Source organism: Micropterus salmoides, unplaced genomic scaffold, assembly GCF_014851395.1.
Source record: "Micropterus salmoides isolate LMB-PRFRI ecotype aquatic unplaced genomic scaffold, ASM1485139v1 Ms_hic_scaffold_9, whole genome shotgun sequence".
Classification (NCBI taxonomy): Eukaryota; Metazoa; Chordata; class Actinopteri; order Centrarchiformes; family Centrarchidae; genus Micropterus; species Micropterus salmoides.
Window position 1 is genome coordinate 24873948 of NW_024044681.1, and position 21187 is coordinate 24895134.

General features: G+C 37.6%; 1 protein-coding gene across 10 annotated transcripts in view; it reads left to right on the top strand.

The window, feature by feature from the left end:
• Positions 1–12923, top strand: part of LOC119895837 (ryanodine receptor 1-like) — a 48449-nt gene extending 35526 nt beyond the window's left edge. For 4 of the 10 annotated variants that reach the window (XM_038709201.1, XM_038709200.1, XM_038709203.1 and 1 more), the window contains 23 exons: positions 12–29; positions 1430–1510; positions 1632–1720; positions 2139–2267; positions 2348–2452; positions 3974–3979; positions 6203–6284; positions 6386–7707; positions 7965–8047; positions 8498–8657; positions 8755–8841; positions 9048–9317; positions 9439–9569; positions 9679–9721; positions 9806–9939; positions 10037–10097; positions 10217–10363; positions 10446–10580; positions 10663–10819; positions 10984–11048; positions 11133–11233; positions 11326–11377; positions 11516–12923. In XM_038709201.1, the coding sequence (XP_038565129.1) occupies positions 12–29; positions 1430–1510; positions 1632–1720; positions 2139–2267; positions 2348–2452; positions 3974–3979; positions 6203–6284; positions 6386–7707; positions 7965–8047; positions 8498–8657; positions 8755–8841; positions 9048–9317; positions 9439–9569; positions 9679–9721; positions 9806–9939; positions 10037–10097; positions 10217–10363; positions 10446–10580; positions 10663–10819; positions 10984–11048; positions 11133–11233; positions 11326–11377; positions 11516–11611 (3554 nt within the window). In that variant the 3' untranslated portion in view covers positions 11612–12923. The remainder of the gene's footprint in view (positions 1–11; positions 30–1429; positions 1511–1631; positions 1721–2138; positions 2268–2347; positions 2453–3973; positions 3980–6202; positions 6285–6385; positions 7708–7964; positions 8048–8497; positions 8658–8754; positions 8842–9047; positions 9318–9438; positions 9570–9678; positions 9722–9805; positions 9940–10036; positions 10098–10216; positions 10364–10445; positions 10581–10662; positions 10820–10983; positions 11049–11132; positions 11234–11325; positions 11378–11515) is intronic. The other 6 variants (XM_038709205.1, XM_038709206.1, XM_038709199.1 and 3 more) reach the window with 3 other exon arrangements.
• Positions 12924–21187: the final 8264 nt, after the last annotated feature.

Below are 21187 nucleotides of genomic sequence, written 5' to 3' on the forward strand. Positions count from 1 at the left end.
ATGGTCCTCAGACATGAACCTAGATCGGGGTAAATCATCTTTCTGTCCATCTGCCTCTCTGCTCTCTTATTCCTCATTCTCTCCACTGTCCCTCTTGTTCCATCACTTCTTTTTCTAACATTGAAATTCCACCAAGAGAGGATTGGTACCTCTGTCCATCTGTCATGTTCATAGCTTGTGCCACTCCTCACGTTTCTTGTTTAGAGGCAATAAATGTAATCTGGTCTTTTCTGCTCATGAAAAACTACTAAAACTGTGAGTGAAACCTTATTGAAAAAAAATTTAGGAATAGATTCAAAACTTCTTTTATACAGAAGCTTAACTTGAAAATGGCTACAAACATTGTTGCAATTGCAGTCAATCTTAATAATGAATGTGCATCAAGTTTGAATAGACACAAATCTATCAGAATATTATTTTTAACACGATTTAATCACAAAAATGTGAAAGAATATTCTAGCAGATTTGAGTAAACCAACTCTTTAACTTGCGTATAGTTAATTAATAAGTAACTTTAAGGAATAAACAGTTACAAGTCTGTCAGAACACATTAGCTCAAACTGTAATTTTAATATGAAAAATTTGATATGAATGTGCTCACCTTTTCTCTGATGTACTATATCATGCGCTGGATTGCCTTCAACATTTTGATGGACAATGCCCCAACCTCTCTGACATTTATCACCGCTGCATTAGAGCAAAGTTGGTGTGTGCTGCATGATTCTGTGTCTGTGTGTCTGTGTGTCTGTGTGTGTATTCATTATGACCAGTGGTGGACTGGGATCTTAAGAAGGCAACAAAGAAATCAAGTAATATTGTACATATACACTATACAGCCCATGTTTGTATAATATTTTAAAATGATGCAGTGATTTTATATATCAGATGATACACTTACCCTGATGTACTTTTACAGTGATTAATCAGCCCACCAGTAAAACTCCCGATGACCAGTTCACCCCTGAGCAATGTTTTAACTTTAATGCTGTCTTTCTATCTGTACAGCTCTGCATTATTACTGTCTGCTTACTTTACTTTACTTTCTTTGTCTGTTTCTGTGTTCATTTTTCACTGCAACTTGCTTATACATTAACTGTATGCATATGCTGGTGATGCCTCCTTTATGATGCTTGACATGATTTTTTTTGTCAGACCACAGACATTTGTTTTTCTTCTAATCATTTTATTTATACAATTTACTATGGCATATTCTTTATTGTAAAAAAAATCAACAGTATCTGTTACTAAAATCCATTAAGAGATAATGGTAAGTTGAGAAATGAATTTTCTTTTCTATCCCCACCCTTTTTAAACTCAGGCAAACTGTTTCAGTAGTCCCAGTAAGAGTTTTTATCCACTGTATTCAGCCTGATCTCACTCTGATTTTAGGATGTAATTTAACACTTTCCTTCATTTCATTTTCTTTCAGATGAGAAAGTAATGTCAGATGATGAGTTCACCTGTGACCTCTTCCGTTTCTTGCAGCTGCTTTGTGAGGGTCACAATAATGGTGAGAATGACTCATGTTTCAAATGAGAGTAAGACTGAATTCAAATCAAAGTTGTGCATTTCATTAAAGCAAACACTGTCAAACGTTACTACTTTTTAAAGTGATCTCTGTTTTGCTGTAGATTTTCAGAACTACTTGCGGACACAGACAGGCAGCACAACTACCATCAACATCATCATCTGTACCGTAGATTACCTCCTCCGACTCCAGGTGCAACTTTTCATTTAGCATAAAGATGGTGCAGTTAAAAAAGATTCAAAATAAAAGTATGAAAAGCCACACTGGAGATTATATTGTCACAAAAACTACATATGTAATGGGATGTGCTATTGAATGTGTAGCTGGTTGTTAAGATATACACATCCATCTTTGCTATACAACTTTGCCTTCAATCGCTGATTTTCAGTCATTTTATAGTTCCCAAAGACTTTTTGTTTGGTAGCTCAGATAATCAAGAAAGTCAGATGATCGTGACACTGTAAGTACTTTGTATATAGCATTCTGAATTGGTTAAGAAGGGATTTATATGCCAAAATGTAGACCGTTTTAAAAATTATTATTTAAACAGTAGAAAGTATTTCTCGTGGTTTTGGGATACTCTACTTACCTTTCATGTTTTTCAATCAAGGAGTCTATAAGTGATTTCTACTGGTATTACTCGGGCAAGGACGTCATTGATGACCCAGGCAAAAGGAATTTCTCTAAAGCTATGACAGTGGCAAAACAGATTTTCAACAGTCTAACTGAATATATTCAGGTAAGATTTGAACATATCAGGGATTTACACTAGCTGTTTGTTTATTTATTTTGTGTGTAACATGCTGTTTCTCTCGTTAGGGCCCATGCACAGGCAACCAGCAGTCCCTGGCCCACAGCAGGCTGTGGGATGCTATTGTGGGTTTCCTTCATGTCTTTGCTCACATGATGATGAAACTGGCACAGGTACGCACATACGATTTCATTAATTATGAAAAAATTGTATTTGCTGTAAACATTTAACTCAGTGGTGGCTTTCTGCAACATGTGTGGACTGAGCTCCCTGACCTCAAATCTACACTTGTATAATCAATATTGACAGAATAGATCAGTAATTCAACTTTGGCCTCGTGACATATTGTATTTCCAGTGACCGTGACAGAAATCAATGGTAACCATGAAAGGCACGGTGCTCTTTAAAGCCAGGTTTTACCCAGCTGCATTGGTGCTCATTTTCAGTTTCATTTTGGTTCTCTGTATTATTGTTATCATGAGGATCATTGTGCTATGCATTGTGTTAGTCTTTCTGTGGATGTTCAGTGGAGTTTATCTCAACTGGGTACACATATATCAGTATAAACCATAAAATGGCTCCTTACATGTGCATGAAAAAACTATGCTGTCACAGGCCTAATAGTAAAATGCTTGCAAACCTTTGTTTAATAGATGGCCGGTATACACTGCATACAAGAAGCCTGAGTATTACATTCAGCAACGTCACTTTGGATTTCTTGATTCTCAAGAAGTATTTCAACCATTTATTTGTACCTCTAGTATGGCCTGGTTTCTAAGTGGTTCTTTACTATCACGTTACTTCTGAAAGGACTCCTTTTTCAAAGACAGTTTGTCATGTCATAGTAGGAAGTTGTAAATAATCAAATTAATGATGGCTGAATTCCATTTAGCTGCTTTAGTTTCAGGATCCTGGTGTGCATGCTGGCTTACTGTCACACAGTCATGGCTTACTGGGACACTTGAATAGTACAGAGTCATCAGTTATGTTATTTGTACTGTAACACCTGTGTTTTTTCCTTCTATGACAAGCCAAAATGTCTGCTGTAAAAAAAGGGTCAAATGACTTAAAAGTCATTTAATTAATGAACAAACCAACCTGACCAAAAGTGTGGAATCACAGTGATTTCACATTATATGGTGCAACTACTTGCTACAAATGAAAGGTGAAAAATACTTTGAGGAAAATCCTATGACTTTCTCCCCTCTATACAGTGCTGCAGACATCCTCTGTGCATGACTGAGGCTAATGGACACCTTTATTATTAGCATAGTGTTTTGCATGCATAACCCTTTAATCATACATTCAAATTCGGAGCCAAGCCATACTTCATCAAGTTCCCAGCTCAGCAGAGTCTTAACACATATAATGCACCTAACACACAATTGCTTTTCAGTCCACTTTCCTTCTTGACCTGATAGTAGTATCAACTGTTCTGTCTTGCACCCATTGTACAGTGAACAGGGATCTTTTAAATGTGTATTTAAGTAAATGTTAATCTTAGTACATTGCGTAAAAGATGTGATGTAATATTTAGTGTGTAAATCTATACTAGCCCAAACATTGTTTTACTGTCGAACGAAATAAGATATTTATCATACATAAGAGTATTTAAAATGTAATAATGTTTTAAATTGTTTTACAACTGAATAATTAATTTATTATTTAAACTGTCTTCCACATGGTCAATGCAGGGTAAAGTATGTATCCATTTTATTTATCTATTGATGTGATAATGTGTTTACTAGTTTGTATTTTATTCAATGTTGGTTTCTCTTATCAGGTTGTTTTATACCCACCTGCTTTTATAAAATAGGAATACTTGATTTGAAATGTCTTAATTTGTATATTTGTACTTGATCTAAAATGCCTAGATTAAAACACATCAAACAAAGAAATGAAGTTAAATACAATATGCTTTGTCAGTTGCATTGATATGTCATAATTAAATGAAAAATAAATGTAAAAGCACAGTGATTTAGCTTTTGTCTTTAACAACTGAATGAGTTATTTTTCACTGTGACACATTAAAATCAAATTACTATACATGAAACAAAGTGAGAAAGTTTGTTGCATTTCAGTGTTGTTCAGCTAAGGGCAGCTTAAACCTGCCAATACGAAATGCAAACCACTGTCCTTAGTTTTCATGATAAGGTACAAGGGACACAATGAAAATCAATTCATTCAGTTATTAAAGACACAAAGCTAAATAATTGTCCTTATAACCATTTTTTGCATTTACTTGTGACCATCATTTGACACTCAAAAATGACTTAATATTTGTGAGAGAACATGTTGAGAGGCTTACTTTAGCTATGTCAGATCATTTTTGAAAAGTCATTAAGATCATTGCATTTGAAACAGGGTCTTACGTCAATGCTTTCAATTTTTGCATTGAGTAAAAAAGTAATGCAATAATGGAAAAACTTATTTTCACAACTTGTATATACCACTCAGGTCATTAAACCACATGCTTGACCTTTTTTTCTCCCTGAAACTAGTTCTTTAAAAAAAACAAAAAAACTTTTAGCCAGAATTAATTGTGATGTTGATGAATTTTAATTTTGATAGTTATTCAAAGAGTATAAAACTGGAGTTAACCTTTTTTAAAAAGCAGGTAAGAAACAGAAATAAAAAAAGAAAGTATTCTGTGAGACCTAAACTTTTCCTCACTCTGCAGTTATACATTACTGTAGCTAAATCCCAAGGCATACCAAGTTACTGTATAATTCAGATCCTAAGAGAATAAAGTACTGAATATGAATTTCCACACAAAGCAGTATTCTCCTTACTACAAAGCGTTTTTCCTTGTAAAGCCATTAGCTGTACTATGAATTTTTAAAAGGTTTTTGCTTAATCATTTATTTCATAACAAAGAAGCAGGTGACTACAAAACCTCCTGATAGCGGGACCAACTTTTAACCTCCACTGTTGGAGTGAACACTTTAATATGAGATTATTTTGTGTTGGAATATACATTTTAATGTGACATCCACTTTGTGTGCACACATTTAACAGGGGTTAAGATTCTGTTGCCATTTTCAGTCACTAATAATTAACCTGAAGGAATATGCTTTTCATTTGCGTTGTGTTGCTTTGCTTTGTAAGTATTAACATAACATTAGTATATAATATATATATACATATATATATATATATATATATATATTTGAACAGGTATTTCATGGAATTGAATTCATCTTCCAACTGAAATTACATTACATTCATAGCAATCCCTGGCATATTTAGGATGTAAATATGTATGTCCAAACAAATCATATGAAGAGAATAAGATCAGGCCAATGGCATCAAAAGAGCTGCTGTTTCTCTGGATGAAGGAATAATGACTTCAGTAATGAATTAGCAGGTGGTGCAGTGTTTGTTTACAATATTGTCATGGCACAGGTGGAGACAACACTGTAGCAGATGTAACCTTTATTGATGTCCCAAGATGTCCTTTTGTGTCACAAAGGTTTCACCTTTTAAATCTAATGCTCATTTAATCACTGTTTAGACAGACATTTAATTTGAGTTTGCATTTCATATACACAACTATAGTAATAATAATATCATAAGAATGGTTAGGTAATTAACAAGTGTGTTGAAACCATGTAAAGCTGGATGAGACATTTTTAACCATTTTCACAAATTCTGTCAGCATGAAGTTATTTAACGTCTTTGTTGTGAATGTGAGTGTATGCAGCACACGGTATCTTGAATGTACACCTTATATCATAACAAATATTTGGGTTACTATATGTTAAAATCATTTTGCGTGATAACTGTTGACACCTTTGATTTGTGTTTTTCATTTCACCAATGCATCTCTGTAAAGCTAAGTAAACCCCTCATATTGATATTTATATTTATTTAGGATCTGCTGTCATTACTGTAAGATCTTGTGCATCTTTTAATGTTCACAGGATTCCAGCCAGATCGGTCTGCTGAAGGAGCTTCTTGACCTGCAGAAAGACATGGTTGTTATGTTGCTCTCACTATTAGAGGGTAAAAGAGTTTCTGTCTGTGGTTTAGTTTTCTACATGTTTCATCTCTTCCTCTCTTGTCCTTTTTAAACATCTCTTTGAATTTTACTCTGTATTATTTAGGAAACGTGGTAAACGGTACAATTGCCCGCCAGATGGTAGACATGTTGGTAGAGTCCTCCAGCAACGTGGAGATGATCCTCAAGTTCTTTGACATGTTCCTCAAACTGAAGGACATAGTGGCTTCGGATGCTTTCCGTGATTACGTCACAGACCCCCGAGGGCTCATCTCTAAGAAGGACTTCCAGAAGGCCATGGACAGTCAGAAACAGTACTCCCCTTCCGAGATCCAGTTTCTTTTGTCCTGCTCAGAAGCAGATGAGAATGACATGATCCACTACGAGGAGTTTGCCAATCGCTTCCAGGAACCTGCCAAGGACATCGGGTTCAACATCGCAGTTCTGCTCACCAACCTGTCTGAGCATGTGCCCCATGACACCAGGCTACAGAACTTCCTAGAACAAGCCGAGAGTGTGCTGAACTACTTCCGCCCCTTCCTGGGCCGTATTGAAATAATGGGCGCCAGCAGAAAGATTGAGCGCATCTACTTTGAAATCAGTGAAGTAAACCGCAGACAGTGGGAGATGCCCCAGGTCAGAGAGTCCAAACGACAGTTTATCTTTGATGTTGTCAATGAGGGCGGTGAATCAGAGAAGATGGAAATGTTTGTCAACTTCTGTGAGGACACCATCTTTGAGATGAATATAGCCTCACAAATTTCAGAGCAGGAGGAAGAGGAAAAGGGGGAAGAAGATGACGAAGGAGATGAAGTTGGAGGTGAGGGAGGACCAGGAGGGGGGGCAAGTGGAGGAGGTGATGAGGACAGTAACGGAGAGGAAGGGCAGCCTGAATCAAGCTCTGCCTTTGCAGACTTCATAAACAGCACATTAAGCTTTCTCAGCATTTTCACCTTCCGTAATCTTCGCAGACAATATCGCAGAGTGAGAAAGATGAGCATCAAGGAGATTGTAGTGGCTTTGTCCACGTTTTTCTGGACCATCCTAATGAGTATACTACACTTCATTTACAATGTGTGCAAAGGCTTCTTTATGATCATCTGGCAAACACTGTTTGGAGGAGGCTTAGTGGAGGGAGCTAAAAATATCACTGTGACCGAGATTCTAGCCAGCATGCCAGATCCCACGCAGGATGATGTGCATGGAGATGGACCAGGGGAGCCGAGGGCAGGGGAAGAACAAGACACTGGTGGGGCAACGGACACTGGAGAGACTGGGAGTGGAGAGGAGGAAGAAGAGGATACCCAGGAAAAAGAGGGTGGGAGGATACCAGGTATTGATGCTCCAGGTGGACTTGGAGACATGGGCGTAGAGTCACCTGTTGAACCCCCAACTCCTGAAGGAACTCCCATAACAAAGAGAAAAGTGGTGAGTTTTTTGCACCTCAGGTGAATAAACTGCTTGTAAATCTTATGGCAGTTATTAATACATTTCCTCAGTGATTGGATATCCAGTTTTATATTCACACTATTCTTTTTATCCCCCCAAAAAAGACAGAAAAATAAACAATATCAAGTCTTGGACAGAATAGTTGTTAGCAAAGATTTGAAAATCAATAAAATAAAGGGAAGGCTGAAGAGGTTGGCTGGTGGGCTATTGTGTGTGTTGTTTTTGTTTTGTTACAGCCGCCAGAAGAGACCGATGCTAGCCAAAAACCGCCTGAACCTGTCCATGTAGAGGAACCTCCTCCAGAGCCTGAAAAGGCTGAGTAAGAGTCTTGAGTTGTTTTCTTGTCTGCGTTAATTTGCTCTCCACATATCCTCTCTCTTACTGTGCTGCTAGATAGCAAACTAGACTTTTTAGCCAAGACCACATATACTGTAAATAAAAATAGTTTACTCAATCAATTTGGCATGATTTGATGTGTGTGATCTGAATTCACAGCTTTGGTACATGCCTTGGATCATTTCCATGCAGCAAATTCTTGTTCTAACTGAATACAGCACCATCAACATCACTACCAGAAGACAGTACAATGTGCAGTACAGTTGTATTTGTATACAGTATAGAATTGGGCCTCTCTGTGGGGGATGTGAGAGACATAGGCAGACTGATGGCAGAAGGGGTTGCACATCTGCAGCAGTGACAGTGCCTTAGTGCATCATGATTTGATTTTGATGTTGATGAAATAAAACAATAACCCTACTGTGTTTGTCAGTGTTGAAACTGGAGAGAACGCAGAGAAAGAATCCCAGAGCAAGGAGGAAGAAAAGCCAGAAGAACCAAAGAAATCTCCAAAAAAGAAAGAAAAGATGCCGAAAAGGGCAGGAGGTTTTCAAATCTGGACTGAGCTGGAAACCCAAAGAAATAAATTTATGGTGACACATTGGCTAGCATTTGTTTCAGAGTTGATTTGCTAGCATCATTTTACTTACTGACTCACTAATCGGCTGAACTATATTTATCTCTTTGTAGAACTACCTCTCCAGAAACTTCTACAACCTGCGTTTTCTGGCTCTGTTTCTCGCATTTGCCCTGAACTTCATTCTGCTGTTCTACAAGGTAAAAAAAAGACATTTGACGCATTTGAATGATTATATTGTACTCAGTAATGTACTCTCACTAGTGTTAAGAGCTTGTATCAAAGGAAATACACATTATTTAGTTTAACTCATATTTTGTCTGTTTGATAGAATCTGTGAGGTTCTGTTGAAAGAAGGTCTGCTGTGCCAAGCTGTCTTGTCTCTACATTGTTTGGTTCGGTTTAGGTGTCCGACACCCCGCCTGAGTGGGAGGAGATGGAAGGATCTGGTCTGTCGGAGGGAAGCGGGCTGTTTGAAGACTCTGGGTTGTTTGAAGGCTCAGGGGAAGAGGCTGAAGGATCTGGAATAAATGAAGGAGATGAGGACGTGGAAGATGTCCCAATTTATTTCTATTTAGAGGAGAGCACTGGGTACATGCAGCCCACATTAGCCTTCCTTGCCGCCCTGCACACAGTCATCTCATTCATCTGTATCATCGGCTACAACTGCCTCAAGGTATAATGGACAGATTTTGTGTTGCACTATGAACCATGTTCTGCTTTACACAAGAGAATGATTAAAAAAAAACCTTGCATACCTCAGTTAAACAACATTTGCAAATTATTTTTTTTGTCAGATTCCACTGGTGATCTTTAAAAGGGAGAAAGAACTTGCAAGAAAGCTGGAGTTTGATGGCCTCTACATCACTGAGCAGCCTGAGGATGATGACATTAAGGGCCAGTGGGACCGACTGGTCCTGAATACACCGTATGTATATTATACTTCAAGATTAAGTAGGCACACAAGAAAACTATTTCAAATACAAACGTGTTTTCTTTCTTAATGTAATCAATACATCCTGTCCTGTTTTTCACAGCTCCTTCCCAAATAACTATTGGGATAAATTTGTCAAGCGAAAGGTGGGTTGCGTTTGACTTTTGGTGGTTTAGACGTTGGCTCTGTGGTGCTTGCATGGTAATGTGTAATGTAATGTCTGTGTCCAGGTTCTGGATAAATATGGAGACATTTATGGCAGAGAAAGAATCGCTGAACTCCTGGGTGTCGATTTAGCCTCCCTGGATGTGAGTCAACAACATGAGAAGAAACAGGAGGAACCAGACAGCTCTGTGTTTGCATGGTAAAGTACATAATTAACCAACAAAGATTACATCTTTCTCTTTGAAATTGAAAGTAATCATTTAAAATGGATTTCGACCAATATTGTATCTTTTTAGGATGACCAGTATTGATATCAAGTACCAGATCTGGAAATTTGGTGTTGTTTTTACAGACGGCGTAAGCAAACCCATATCTATTTGTATATTGCACAATATACTATACTATACAGTACCTTACTATACTATACTATGTGAACTTTAAGAACTGAAACGGCCTTCCTTGTTTTCTCTCTGTAGACTTTCTTATATCTCTGTTGGTACACAATAATGTCTTTGCTCGGCCATTACAACAACTTCTTCTTCGCCTGCCACTTGCTGGATATTGCCATGGGTGTCAAGACGCTGCGCACTATCCTGTCCTCAGTCACACACAATGGCAAACAGGCAAGCGCAGAAGAAACTCAATAGTATGAATTTTGCTTCAGTCTGAATGTACTAACTCCTGTTTCCTTCTTGTCTCTGCTAGCTCATGATGACAGTGGGCTTGTTGGCCGTGGTGGTCTACCTCTACACTGTCGTTGCCTTCAATTTCTTCCGGAAGTTTTACAACAAGAGTGAGGATGAAGATGAACCAGATATGAAATGTGATGACATGATGACTGTAAGTCATGGCTGATGTAACATTGTGCACTTTGATACATTCATGTCTGCACCACTTAAAAAACGATTCCTTTACTTCACAGTGTTACCTGTTCCACATGTATGTGGGTGTGCGGGCTGGTGGAGGCATCGGAGATGAGATTGAGGATCCTGCTGGAGATGAATATGAGCTTTATCGAGTGGTCTTCGACATAACGTTCTTCTTCTTCGTCATTGTCATTCTTCTGGCCATTATTCAGGGTAAAGACAATGCTGGCCTGGACACTTTACAAATGTCATGTCACTGGGTACTAACATGGGAGTGGACTTACAAATAAAGGGGAAAAAACAATGTGAGGAGCTTTTGGAGACAGGTATGTTTGGGACTTGACAGATTTGATAACATTACTGTACAAATACTGTAGGTCTGATCATTGATGCCTTTGGAGAACTCAGAGACCAACAAGAGCAAGTCAAAGAAGACATGGAGGTACAGTGCATAATACACTAAGTTGACACTTAACCTAATACATGCACAACAGGACTTTAATCCTCATCACTGTTTTTTGTGCAGACAAAGTGCTTCATATGTGGCATTGGAAGTGACTACTTTGATACAACACCACATGGCTTTGAGACCCACACTTTAGATGAACACAACCTGGCTAATTACATGTGAGTGTACCTCCTTTATGTGTACACTGTGTGTATGCATGTCTATGTGCATGTACAAATGAGAAAATATAAACATGGGAGTTCTTTTGTAGGTTCTTCTTAATGTACCTCATCAACAAAGATGAGACAGAGCACACTGGGCAGGTCAGTCTGAATTGTTTTATTGCAGGTTTTTAATTGTATTAGGATTCCCATTGACTGATAACCCAGAGTCTTATCCTTTCAGTTTCTTGTCTCACTGTGTCCTACTTTGAAATCTTATTTTTACATCCTCCATTTTAGGAGTCATATGTGTGGAAGATGTACCAGGAGCGGTGCTGGGACTTCTTCCCTGCTGGAGACTGTTTCAGAAAGCAATATGAGGATCAACTTTCCTAGCCAACAAGTGCTTTACACATACAGAGGGAAAATGACACCTACTGAACTGGTACTTGTGTTCATCATTCCTGACAAAAACTTTACAACAAATTGATTTTGTCATGAAAAATGCAAAATAATTTTCTTTAACGATTAACAGCATGAATCTTACAAGAAAGCAGAGCAATTTTATTGCAAAAAATGTCATCTTTAGGAGATGGCAAGAAACTGCCAGTAAAGAAAGATACTTTTTATATGCATATGGCATTCACGCAAAGTGTAGTAATTTTATCCTAAGTCAAATTGCATAAAAATGTTGCCTCTTTCACCAATTTAGGGACTTTATGGGTTTCCATAATTGTATTATTATTATTTTTTTGTTGTTGTTGTTGTTGTTGTTGTCCGTTTATGTGAGAATCAGATAAAGTGCCTAAGCAGTAACATAAGTTGCATCAACTAATACAGTACGTAATAGAATGTAGTTGCTAGGAAGTTAGCTTTACACTTTCTGACTTTATATGAAATCAACAGTTATACTCAAATTCATTATATATTTCCTTTGTGATTATTGTGTTACTGTTACTTATATATCATGTCTCAGTGAGTGTTTTTTCCTGTGTTTAGTTTTCTTCAGATACTGTAGCAAATATGTTTGAATTTAAATTATTTTATTTATTGTTTTTCATGACTACTTAAAGTCTGTGATGATAAATAAATTCGGTATTAGAATGTGGCATTGACTTGATCTTGTACTCATTAGCACATGTATAATGTATTTATGTGATCAGTAGTGATGTGACTACAGTGTCCTGTCTGTAAAGCCTTAAATGTGCATCTTAATCTGCATCATTTAAAGTATGGATTCAGTTCTGATCAGAAGGTATTTAAATTCAGTTAAAGTCAGTTGGCGTCTTTGCAAAATCACTTAAAGGTTCCGTTGAATGCTCATTTTCAGGTTCATACTTGTATTTAGGGTTTCTATTATGTTTACATGCTTTATTGTTCAAAAAACACATATTTCTCATACTGTCCACTGCTTCAGCATCACCCCCCTCCCTGAAAGCCTACTTGCTTTTGGTTGGCGAGCTTCCCCAAGCACAGAAGAAGGACGGGGCTTAGCGGCAGCACACTAAATCAAGGCCTGCATTGCAAGAAGTTTGAAGTTGTTATCAACCCATCCTTGCACTTCAGTCTGAAGGGAATCCTGGTTTGAACTGTTACTAGTCCTCTTTGTAAAATGGTTTGCAGAAACCCTGAAATCACTCAACGGTAATTGGCCGAAAAGAAGCTCTGTGTATTTAAGTTTCAAACGAATAAATTCAATTTCAAATTATGCTATTCAGATTCAGTTTTTCAATTCACTTATTCAAGTTAAACAATACAAATTCAGTATCTGGTGGCACAAATTCCTGCCTATAGTTTGGTACTACAGAAGCTTTGGACTGCTGGTTCAGAGCCACCTGATAACAGGAGCTACTGTTAGCAAAAGCTGGCGGTTAGCAATCCGTAGCGTAGCCAGAGGACATCAGAGGGAAAATATTTACCTTTACTTTATAACCCGTAAAAGCACTTTCTTTGGGACACACTGCATAAGACCTCTATCTCTACGAGCTTGTATGACTGCTAACTCTAGAATGTGGGCTGGTAATTTTGGGGGGCGTGAATGAGATGAACATCTCAGATGTTACACAACATCTCGTGCTTGTTGGCATTCACAAGTTTTTCAGGTATTTTGGGTGCTCAAGATTTACATCTGAAGGAGAAAACAATGGTGATTGAGGCTCACGGTGTCAGTTACATGCACTGAACTCTTTTTATTCAACTATGCCAAGGGAATTTGTTTTGTTTTTTTTAACACACACACACACACACACGCTTACTGTTTTACACAGTAAAGGACAAAGCATGGCTTAATCTAAATGCAGCCATTTATTTGTCATATGTCTTTTCATGACTGTTGTGGAACTGTTGAAAGTAAATTTTAGTGGAAAAATATAATGGTGCACTTAGGGGCCACAGTGATGTTCTGGCTAGTGTTGGCTTATCATTAACAGTGATGGATTGGTTACGTTTAATAATTGAAGTAGATGCCTCAGCAGTTCTTTTGTGTAGTACCATTTGGATTTGAATGAGATGAAATGAGCCCAAGTAGTTTAGTGAAACGGGTTGAAGATGACTTTTAATTCTGTATGTAAAACTGAATTGGTATCAAAGAGAAGTATTTTTTTAAAAACAGTTCAGTCATGCTGAGAAGTGTTTTTACACAGTAACTCTGAACACACTGCAGCAGTTTGTGTGTAATATCTCATCACAGCCCATTTTCATGCCAAGCTTTTGAACTGTGGCCCTGTGGAACATCCCAGCTGAATGGGGATTAACGCTGAGCATTAAAACTCACATTGAGCCTCATGTGCATTTCACCCATCCTGTCCTGGAGCATTTCTCTCTGAGCCTGTGAGACTGAGATACATCGACTGTTAACAGTTAACATGAACGTCTCGGGGATCCACCGTGGGATGCTCAGAGTGTATGGTGAGTGGTGATTGTCATTACAGCTGTAGTGACATGTTCTGAGCAATAATGCCTCTCATATAACAAGCTATTGGAAAGCTGTGTGTTTCTCAGTAGATTTGTATGGTAACTTCTAAATGTGATGAATGTTCACGATCAGTTATAAATGCTTGTTTACACTGCCCTGTTAGAATAAGAACAGTGTAGATTTTTTAGTAGATTCTGCATCATGGCGGTGTGATGATATTGAATAATTGCTCAATAGGATGCTAAATGTATTTTGTTTTTCATTGTTTGCCCAAACTCATTAGAGATTTTTCCCAAAATGAGTTAGCAGTTGTGTTGGTACCTAGCATGCTTTAGAGAAAAGAATTTTAGTGATTTTCTCCTCTAAATCATCCATTATCAACAAAGTTATCAGGATGTTTTAAAACTTAATGTTTTTTTCCAAAATAAATAAATAGCATTATAAAATGGTTTGAACTCAATAGCCACATCTGTGTGGCAAACCCTAATGAAAACAAGATTTATACATTAAAAATACATCAGATTAAATTTATAGTTGTTCTTGTTCTATCTTTTACCATACAGCTCTTGCTATTGTTAATTGTTTTTTGCGCTTTAATATAGCGTATCTGTGTGTTTTTACTGTATGGATTATATATAGAATGAGTAAATCCAGATGTGTGTGTGTGTGATTATATTAGATCTAGATACAGCTGCACACAGCGTCATTGGATTGGTTGAGCCCCATATCCGCTCTCCCTTGATCCTGACTGGCAGAGTGTTCATGCTTTAATCCAGCTGCATACTGTACCCACAGTGGAAGTCCCCCTGCTATCATGATCACATGGTCATCCCGAAAATAGTCAACAAGCTTTTGGTGTTGGGTTATGGTTAGAAGCCTGTATAATGACATTTTGATATAATTTCTCTAACAAGTGCTACTAAATTCAAATTCTAATTAGCTTTATTGGCATGAATGCATAGCAAAAATATTGCCAAAGCTATATATAAAGTACATAAGGAATTCATTTCATACATTTCATTAGATAAGGAAATAAAACAGCAAAAGTTGTGTTTGTGTGTGTTAATAAAAAAAAAAAATATATATATATATAAAATATAAAAATAAAAATAAAATATTTAAAAAAGTAAATAAGTAAAACAGTAAGCATGTGTGTGTATGTGTGTGTTAAAAAAATTAATTAATAAATAAAAATATATTAAAAATTTAAATAAACTAAGTAAATGACCCAGTAATGTGTGTTATTATAATAATATATTAAAAAATTTAAATAAAATGAATAGATAAAACCATATATGTGTGTGTGTGTGTATATTAATAGGCAAAACCCCCTAAAATTAATTAATTAGTTCATTAACAAAAAAAGAAAATCAGTATCAAATGTGAGCTTTAAAAACACAACAATTACTAAAATATCAAACAATCAAAATAATAATAATTTGAAAATTAGTACAATTGAAAAGTGTCTATTAACTGTTATTATTATTTCAAACCTGCTTCTCTTATCCAGGTGGATTTCTTTTCAAACAGTGGAAGAAGAGGTTTCTGCTCATAACAGCTGAGGGCAGTCTGGTTGTGTGCCATGATGCATTGTCTCCCCCTGACCAGCTGGTACTGTTGCAGAGCAGTTGTGAGGCAATTGTGGAAGGCAAGGAGATACTAGATCTGCCTAAGTTACCCTCTGGCGGATGCAGGGATTGCTGCTTTGCTCTGATCCTCTCCCAGAATAAATACCTGCTGCTGCTGGCTGAGACCCCTGTAGACTGCAGGTCTGGTGGTCACTGCGCTTTCTATACTAATTACTGTGACTTGTTCTAGTAGAACGAAATGCTGTCTTGGATGCAACTAATGTTCTGTGGTGCAATTTCTCAGATGTATCACCAGGCAGCCTATTTAAGGGAATAGTTCCAGTATTTTGAGAAATGTGCTTTTTCACTTTTTTCCCCCCATCCTTCAACCTACAAAGTTATTTCACTGGTGTGCAATTTGATGTATTGATGGATATATAATTTGTATGAAGGTAATAACAGAGTTATCTTTATCACTTTTTAGTCAATGGCTGAATGTGCTGAGAAAAGTTAAAAAGGTGAGTTAATAAGGCGTTTGCTTATTTAAGGTAATTATTCTGAAACATGTGTAGACTTACTGTATCAAGGCTACAGACATGCTAACGGCTCTGTGAAGCTGTACTTTAATTAATTAATTTTAAGCTAAATGCTAACATTATCAGGGGCCGCGCCTTTGTTCCAACAGACCATTGTTCTCAAACACCAATAGTCCAAAAATGTCCCACTGGACCAAAAGCCCAATTGTCTGAGAGCCATTTATCTTGAAAACAAACACCCATAGCTCCGAAATTCCCTGTAGTGGTTAGTTCAGTGAATCTTAGCAGAAAGTTAGCCTATCAATGGCAAATCCCCCAATGACACAGTATTTTAATCCAAACCATGATATTTTCCTAACAAGGTAGTGCCTAAATCTTACCAAACTGTGACCGTTTCACAACGTGAACTACGTGGCACTAAGGATTTATAGTAGAAAGTAGTAGTAGGCCTGAGGGCAAACTCCCATGTGCATATTTTTGCAGCAATGGGCTTTTGTTTTTCGGGATAAATAGCTTTTGGACAAAACATTTTTCGACTATTAGTAATGGGCCATACCAAAAATTAACACATGGATATCTGAACGAAAATTAATGGCAATCCAGCCAATAATTATTGAAATAGTTCTGTTTGTACCAAAGTAGTGGGAAACTGAACAGAAAATTGTCTTTTGTTTCTTTACACTTTCTTTATCATTTGTAGATTCCTTAGTCTTGTCGCTGAATGACATTCTTGTAATTCTTGGCCAACCCATATTTTTCCTTAACAGTACTTTTATTCTATTTTCTACAGAGTCTCTCATCACCTCTCAGTTCTTGTAAGCGGCATCATGTGCCACCACCACGCATTACTCTCCAAGATCTGGTGCCTGAGCAAATCCTGGACAAAGAGCCACCAACTCCAGCAGTTAGCGACACAGAGGCTCCCTCCCCTGGGCCTTTAACCTGTGCCTCTCCGAGGGAGAAAGGTAGGGTGTGTGCTCAGGGTAAACAGTTTAACAGTTTTGCTCTGTGAGCTGCACAGGTTCATCAGATTTTGTTTGACCTATGATAACAACATGTCAAACAAACATATCTGTTTTTTTTCCTGAATCAAACAGGCAGGAATTCTCCACGTTCTAAGTATTGTAAAGGAGGTGCACATTCAGCAGGGTGTCTGCGTCACGGCAGTGTTAGTAATGCCCAAGCAGTGAGGGCGGTTTATGTGCTTATGGGAGGAGCTGCCGCTTCCTCTGCTATGGGTTACCTCGGCGCATGCTCGCTCTCTAATCTGGAAGCCAAAGCTCCTGACCTGCCACTCAACACGGATTTCTCTGGCATGGGACCAGCAGGAGGGTACCACACTGGCTGCACCGCACTCGACTCCCCTCACTTCAGCAGCTTTGACTTTGAAGTGGCAGACTCTGATTTCGATGCTTTTGATTGTGGTGGATTTACTTTTTAATCACATGCTGCATAGAGGCTCAACTATGTTCACCAGCTAGTCACTAACTTAGTCTGTCTGCAGTTTGTTGCTCAGTGAGTAGGGCAGTATAGGCATTAAACTGGTCCAACTAGACCTCCTGGATTATATTTCACTGACACACCAGTAACTAACTAACATCAATACGTCCCCTCGTGTTATTGTAACGCAGGGGATGTTTTTGGTCTGAATCCTTGCTAAGGGTGTGACAATTCTTTCAATTATAAGAATATTTTGTATTGTGATTTCTTTAGGCCCTGCGACCCTGTACACAGGATAAGCGGTTGACAATGGATGGATGGATGGATTTCTTTAGGATATACTGTAACACCTATGCTAATTTTGTGCATATTGACCCAGCTCAGCCCTTGTATGTTTATTATCTGTCAAAATAAAGTGATTAGTGATTATGTCATAAGAATTTCTGAGAATGATTAATATGCTATGTAGGCCTATGTGTTTTGTTGTGAACTATGCCATGGATACCACTGTATAGGGACTATTAGATTTGCAACCTGACACACTTGTGTACAATTTCTACGTTGTAGTATTATGCTAATCTTTTAACCTTAAATGGATTAAAATACAGTCAATCTGCATCAGATTTTCACAGTTACAGTTCCACAATCTCTGAATGTGGACGAATTAACTATAGGGTTTGGCAGAATCTCAGCATCATCTGCTTTTGTGCATGTCCTGTGTTTCTTTCAAATATCCAGCTGTTATAGTGCTTTATGTTAGCTATAAGTAATAATAAGTAATTTATGTTATTTCTATTTGAGCCCATTTGACTTATATGAATAAAACATGACATGAGGAAATGTGTCAGTTATACATCAGGATCGCTTGTATAGTAGCATTGTCTTATGTTTGCAGTTTCACACATGCCTGAGGCAATGTGGGTGAAAAGGTGATAGTTTCCTGAGGCAGAGAGAACAGCAAGTGAGGAAGGCAGGCAGGTTTTTAAAAATAAGATTCCTCAAAAAAAAAAAATCCGGGGAGGGGAAGGGTGTGGAGGTCAGGTGTGTGATTAGAGATGACAGACAGGTGAGTCTTGGCACCAAACCCCTGGAACGGCCCATTACTCCACTGCCAGGAGAGAGAGAGAGAGAGAGAGAGAGAGAGAGAGAGAGAGAGAGAGAGTGTGTTGACAACAAACAGACAGACAGTGAACACAGCCTGGCCATAGAAAATGGTCGCCACAGACAAAGCTGGCTACCAGAAGAGGAGAAACTCTGCTCCCAGTGAGGCAGAAGACAGATAGAGACAGAGATACACTTTCTAAGCTCATGTCCAAAATATAAAACCTTAAGAATAAAACACTTCCAAAACATTTGCCAAAAATACCCCAAATTCAAATTTAAATCAGACAGACAGCAAAATATATCTCCTCATGTCACAAACCAGTGGAAAATAAGACTAGACTAACACATAAATTAAATAACTGTACTGTAATATTTTCAGTGTAAGATATGTTTTGTTTTTTGTTTTGTTCATTTTAGTGTTTTTTCTCTCTATTGTTTTTAAAATGTCATTTTATTGTTTATTACTTATATGTATATATGATTTTTTTTATTGTTTATATGTGAATTTGTGCTTTGGCAACATTGTTTACCTAAACATTAATGCCAATAAAGTTAATGAAAAAATGAAGAATAATAGAGAGAGAGAACACAGACAGACAAGCATCTAGCATGCATACAAAATTTAATTCAACATGACTATAGCACAGTTATACTGTTTTAAGAAGTCTGATTTTCATAATACTACTCTAGCTATATTTTGGTCTTGAGACAATAAGGCAAATACTGGCCATTTTAAATTGAAATGTTTCCTGCACATTTATAAAACATAAAAAATACAAAATTCAGTCACGTTTCTTCTGCTGCAGTGTGCATGGCTTTCTGAGGAACTCACTTATTTTTTCTTTTTTACGGAGGGGTGTAAATAAGGGGTTTGGGTCAAACTTGCCAAAGGGGCTCTTGAGCACAGACATCTGGCCAAACGGGCAATTAACATCCACAAAAAGAAGAAATGTTTTCACTCAACCTCCACCAACCTGCTCTTCTGCTTCCTGTAGCCTACTCAGTTTTTCCAGTGTTTCGACTGGTGCTTTATCCCAAAATGAATCATGGCTATTCAATGGCATGCTTCAACGGTGATAACAGAAAAGCATCCATGCCAGTATCTTAAGCTATAAAGTGAATTAGCTTAATTTAAACAAAGATAAAACTGAAGTGATTGTTTTGGGGGCCAGTGAAGAATGATTAAAAGTCACTGCTCAGCTTTAATCTGTAATGTTAAAAACTCAGACCTTAATTTTAGCAGCCCCTTTAGGAAAATTACAAAGTCAGCCTACTGAAGAATATATCAAGGATTAAAAAGCTGATGGCTCAGCAGGACCTGGAAAACTTGTGCATGCATTTATCTTATCGACTCAACTACTATTATGGTGTCTTTAAAGGGTTTCCTGAAAAATTGATCAGACAGCTGCAGCTCCAGTCCTCACTAAGACCAAAAAGGTGGATCACATCACTCCACTTCTAAGGTCTTTAGAGTGGCTTCCTGTCTGTCAGAGAACTTATTTTAAAATACAGCTGTTGGTTTATAAAGCACTGAATAGCTTAGGGCCTCTCAGGTTGTCTGGGACAGGTCTGCTTTCTGTCCCCAGAGTCAAAACTAAACAGGGAGAAGCAGCATTCAGTTTTTATGCTCCATATATCTGGAATAAACTCCCAAAAAACTGCAGGTCTGCTGAAACTCTCAGTTCTTTTAAATCAAGACTGAAGGCTTTTCTTTTTAACGCTTCCTTTTATTAAATAATTTAATGCTGTAGATTAACATCTTACACTATACACTGTAACTTTCACTGTCTGTTCTGTTTTTATTTTCTCTTTTAAAAAATATTTCCCCCATGTTGATTATGTTTTACATAAAGCACTTTGAATTTCCCTGTTATTGAAATGTGCTATACAAATAAACTCGTCTTGTCTTAATTAACCACCCTCTGTAATAATCAGCTTTTACGAATAATACATGGTGATAAAGAAATTTTACGAATCACGTTTTTAGGGAAGCTTGGCTCCTACGAACTCCACTAAAAACATTAGGGGTTACTGATTCATGCACGAGGGAGAACTTTCACGAAGGGACCGACAGGCATGCTGTTCCGACATCACCATCGAAGCGTGGCGGTGCAATGCGCTATGTGATCCGCACCCTGTTGTTACTGTAGGCTACATCTTCCTGCCTGGTTTTGGATTCAATTAACCTGTTCAAGATAACGTATCATTTTAAAAACCACACAAACGCCATGTTTGTAAATGTTAAATGTTGTTAAAATAAGAAATACATTTTCATTCCACTAGTCTCTGTTGTGGATCACGCTTTCACGATGCTGCGTATGCGTAGTGCGCCAGACAGCAAACACAACGCAGGACGGTTTCTCTATTCTTCCACGCTCGTCACTGCGTAGCCACGCCTGGTTTAGTGTAT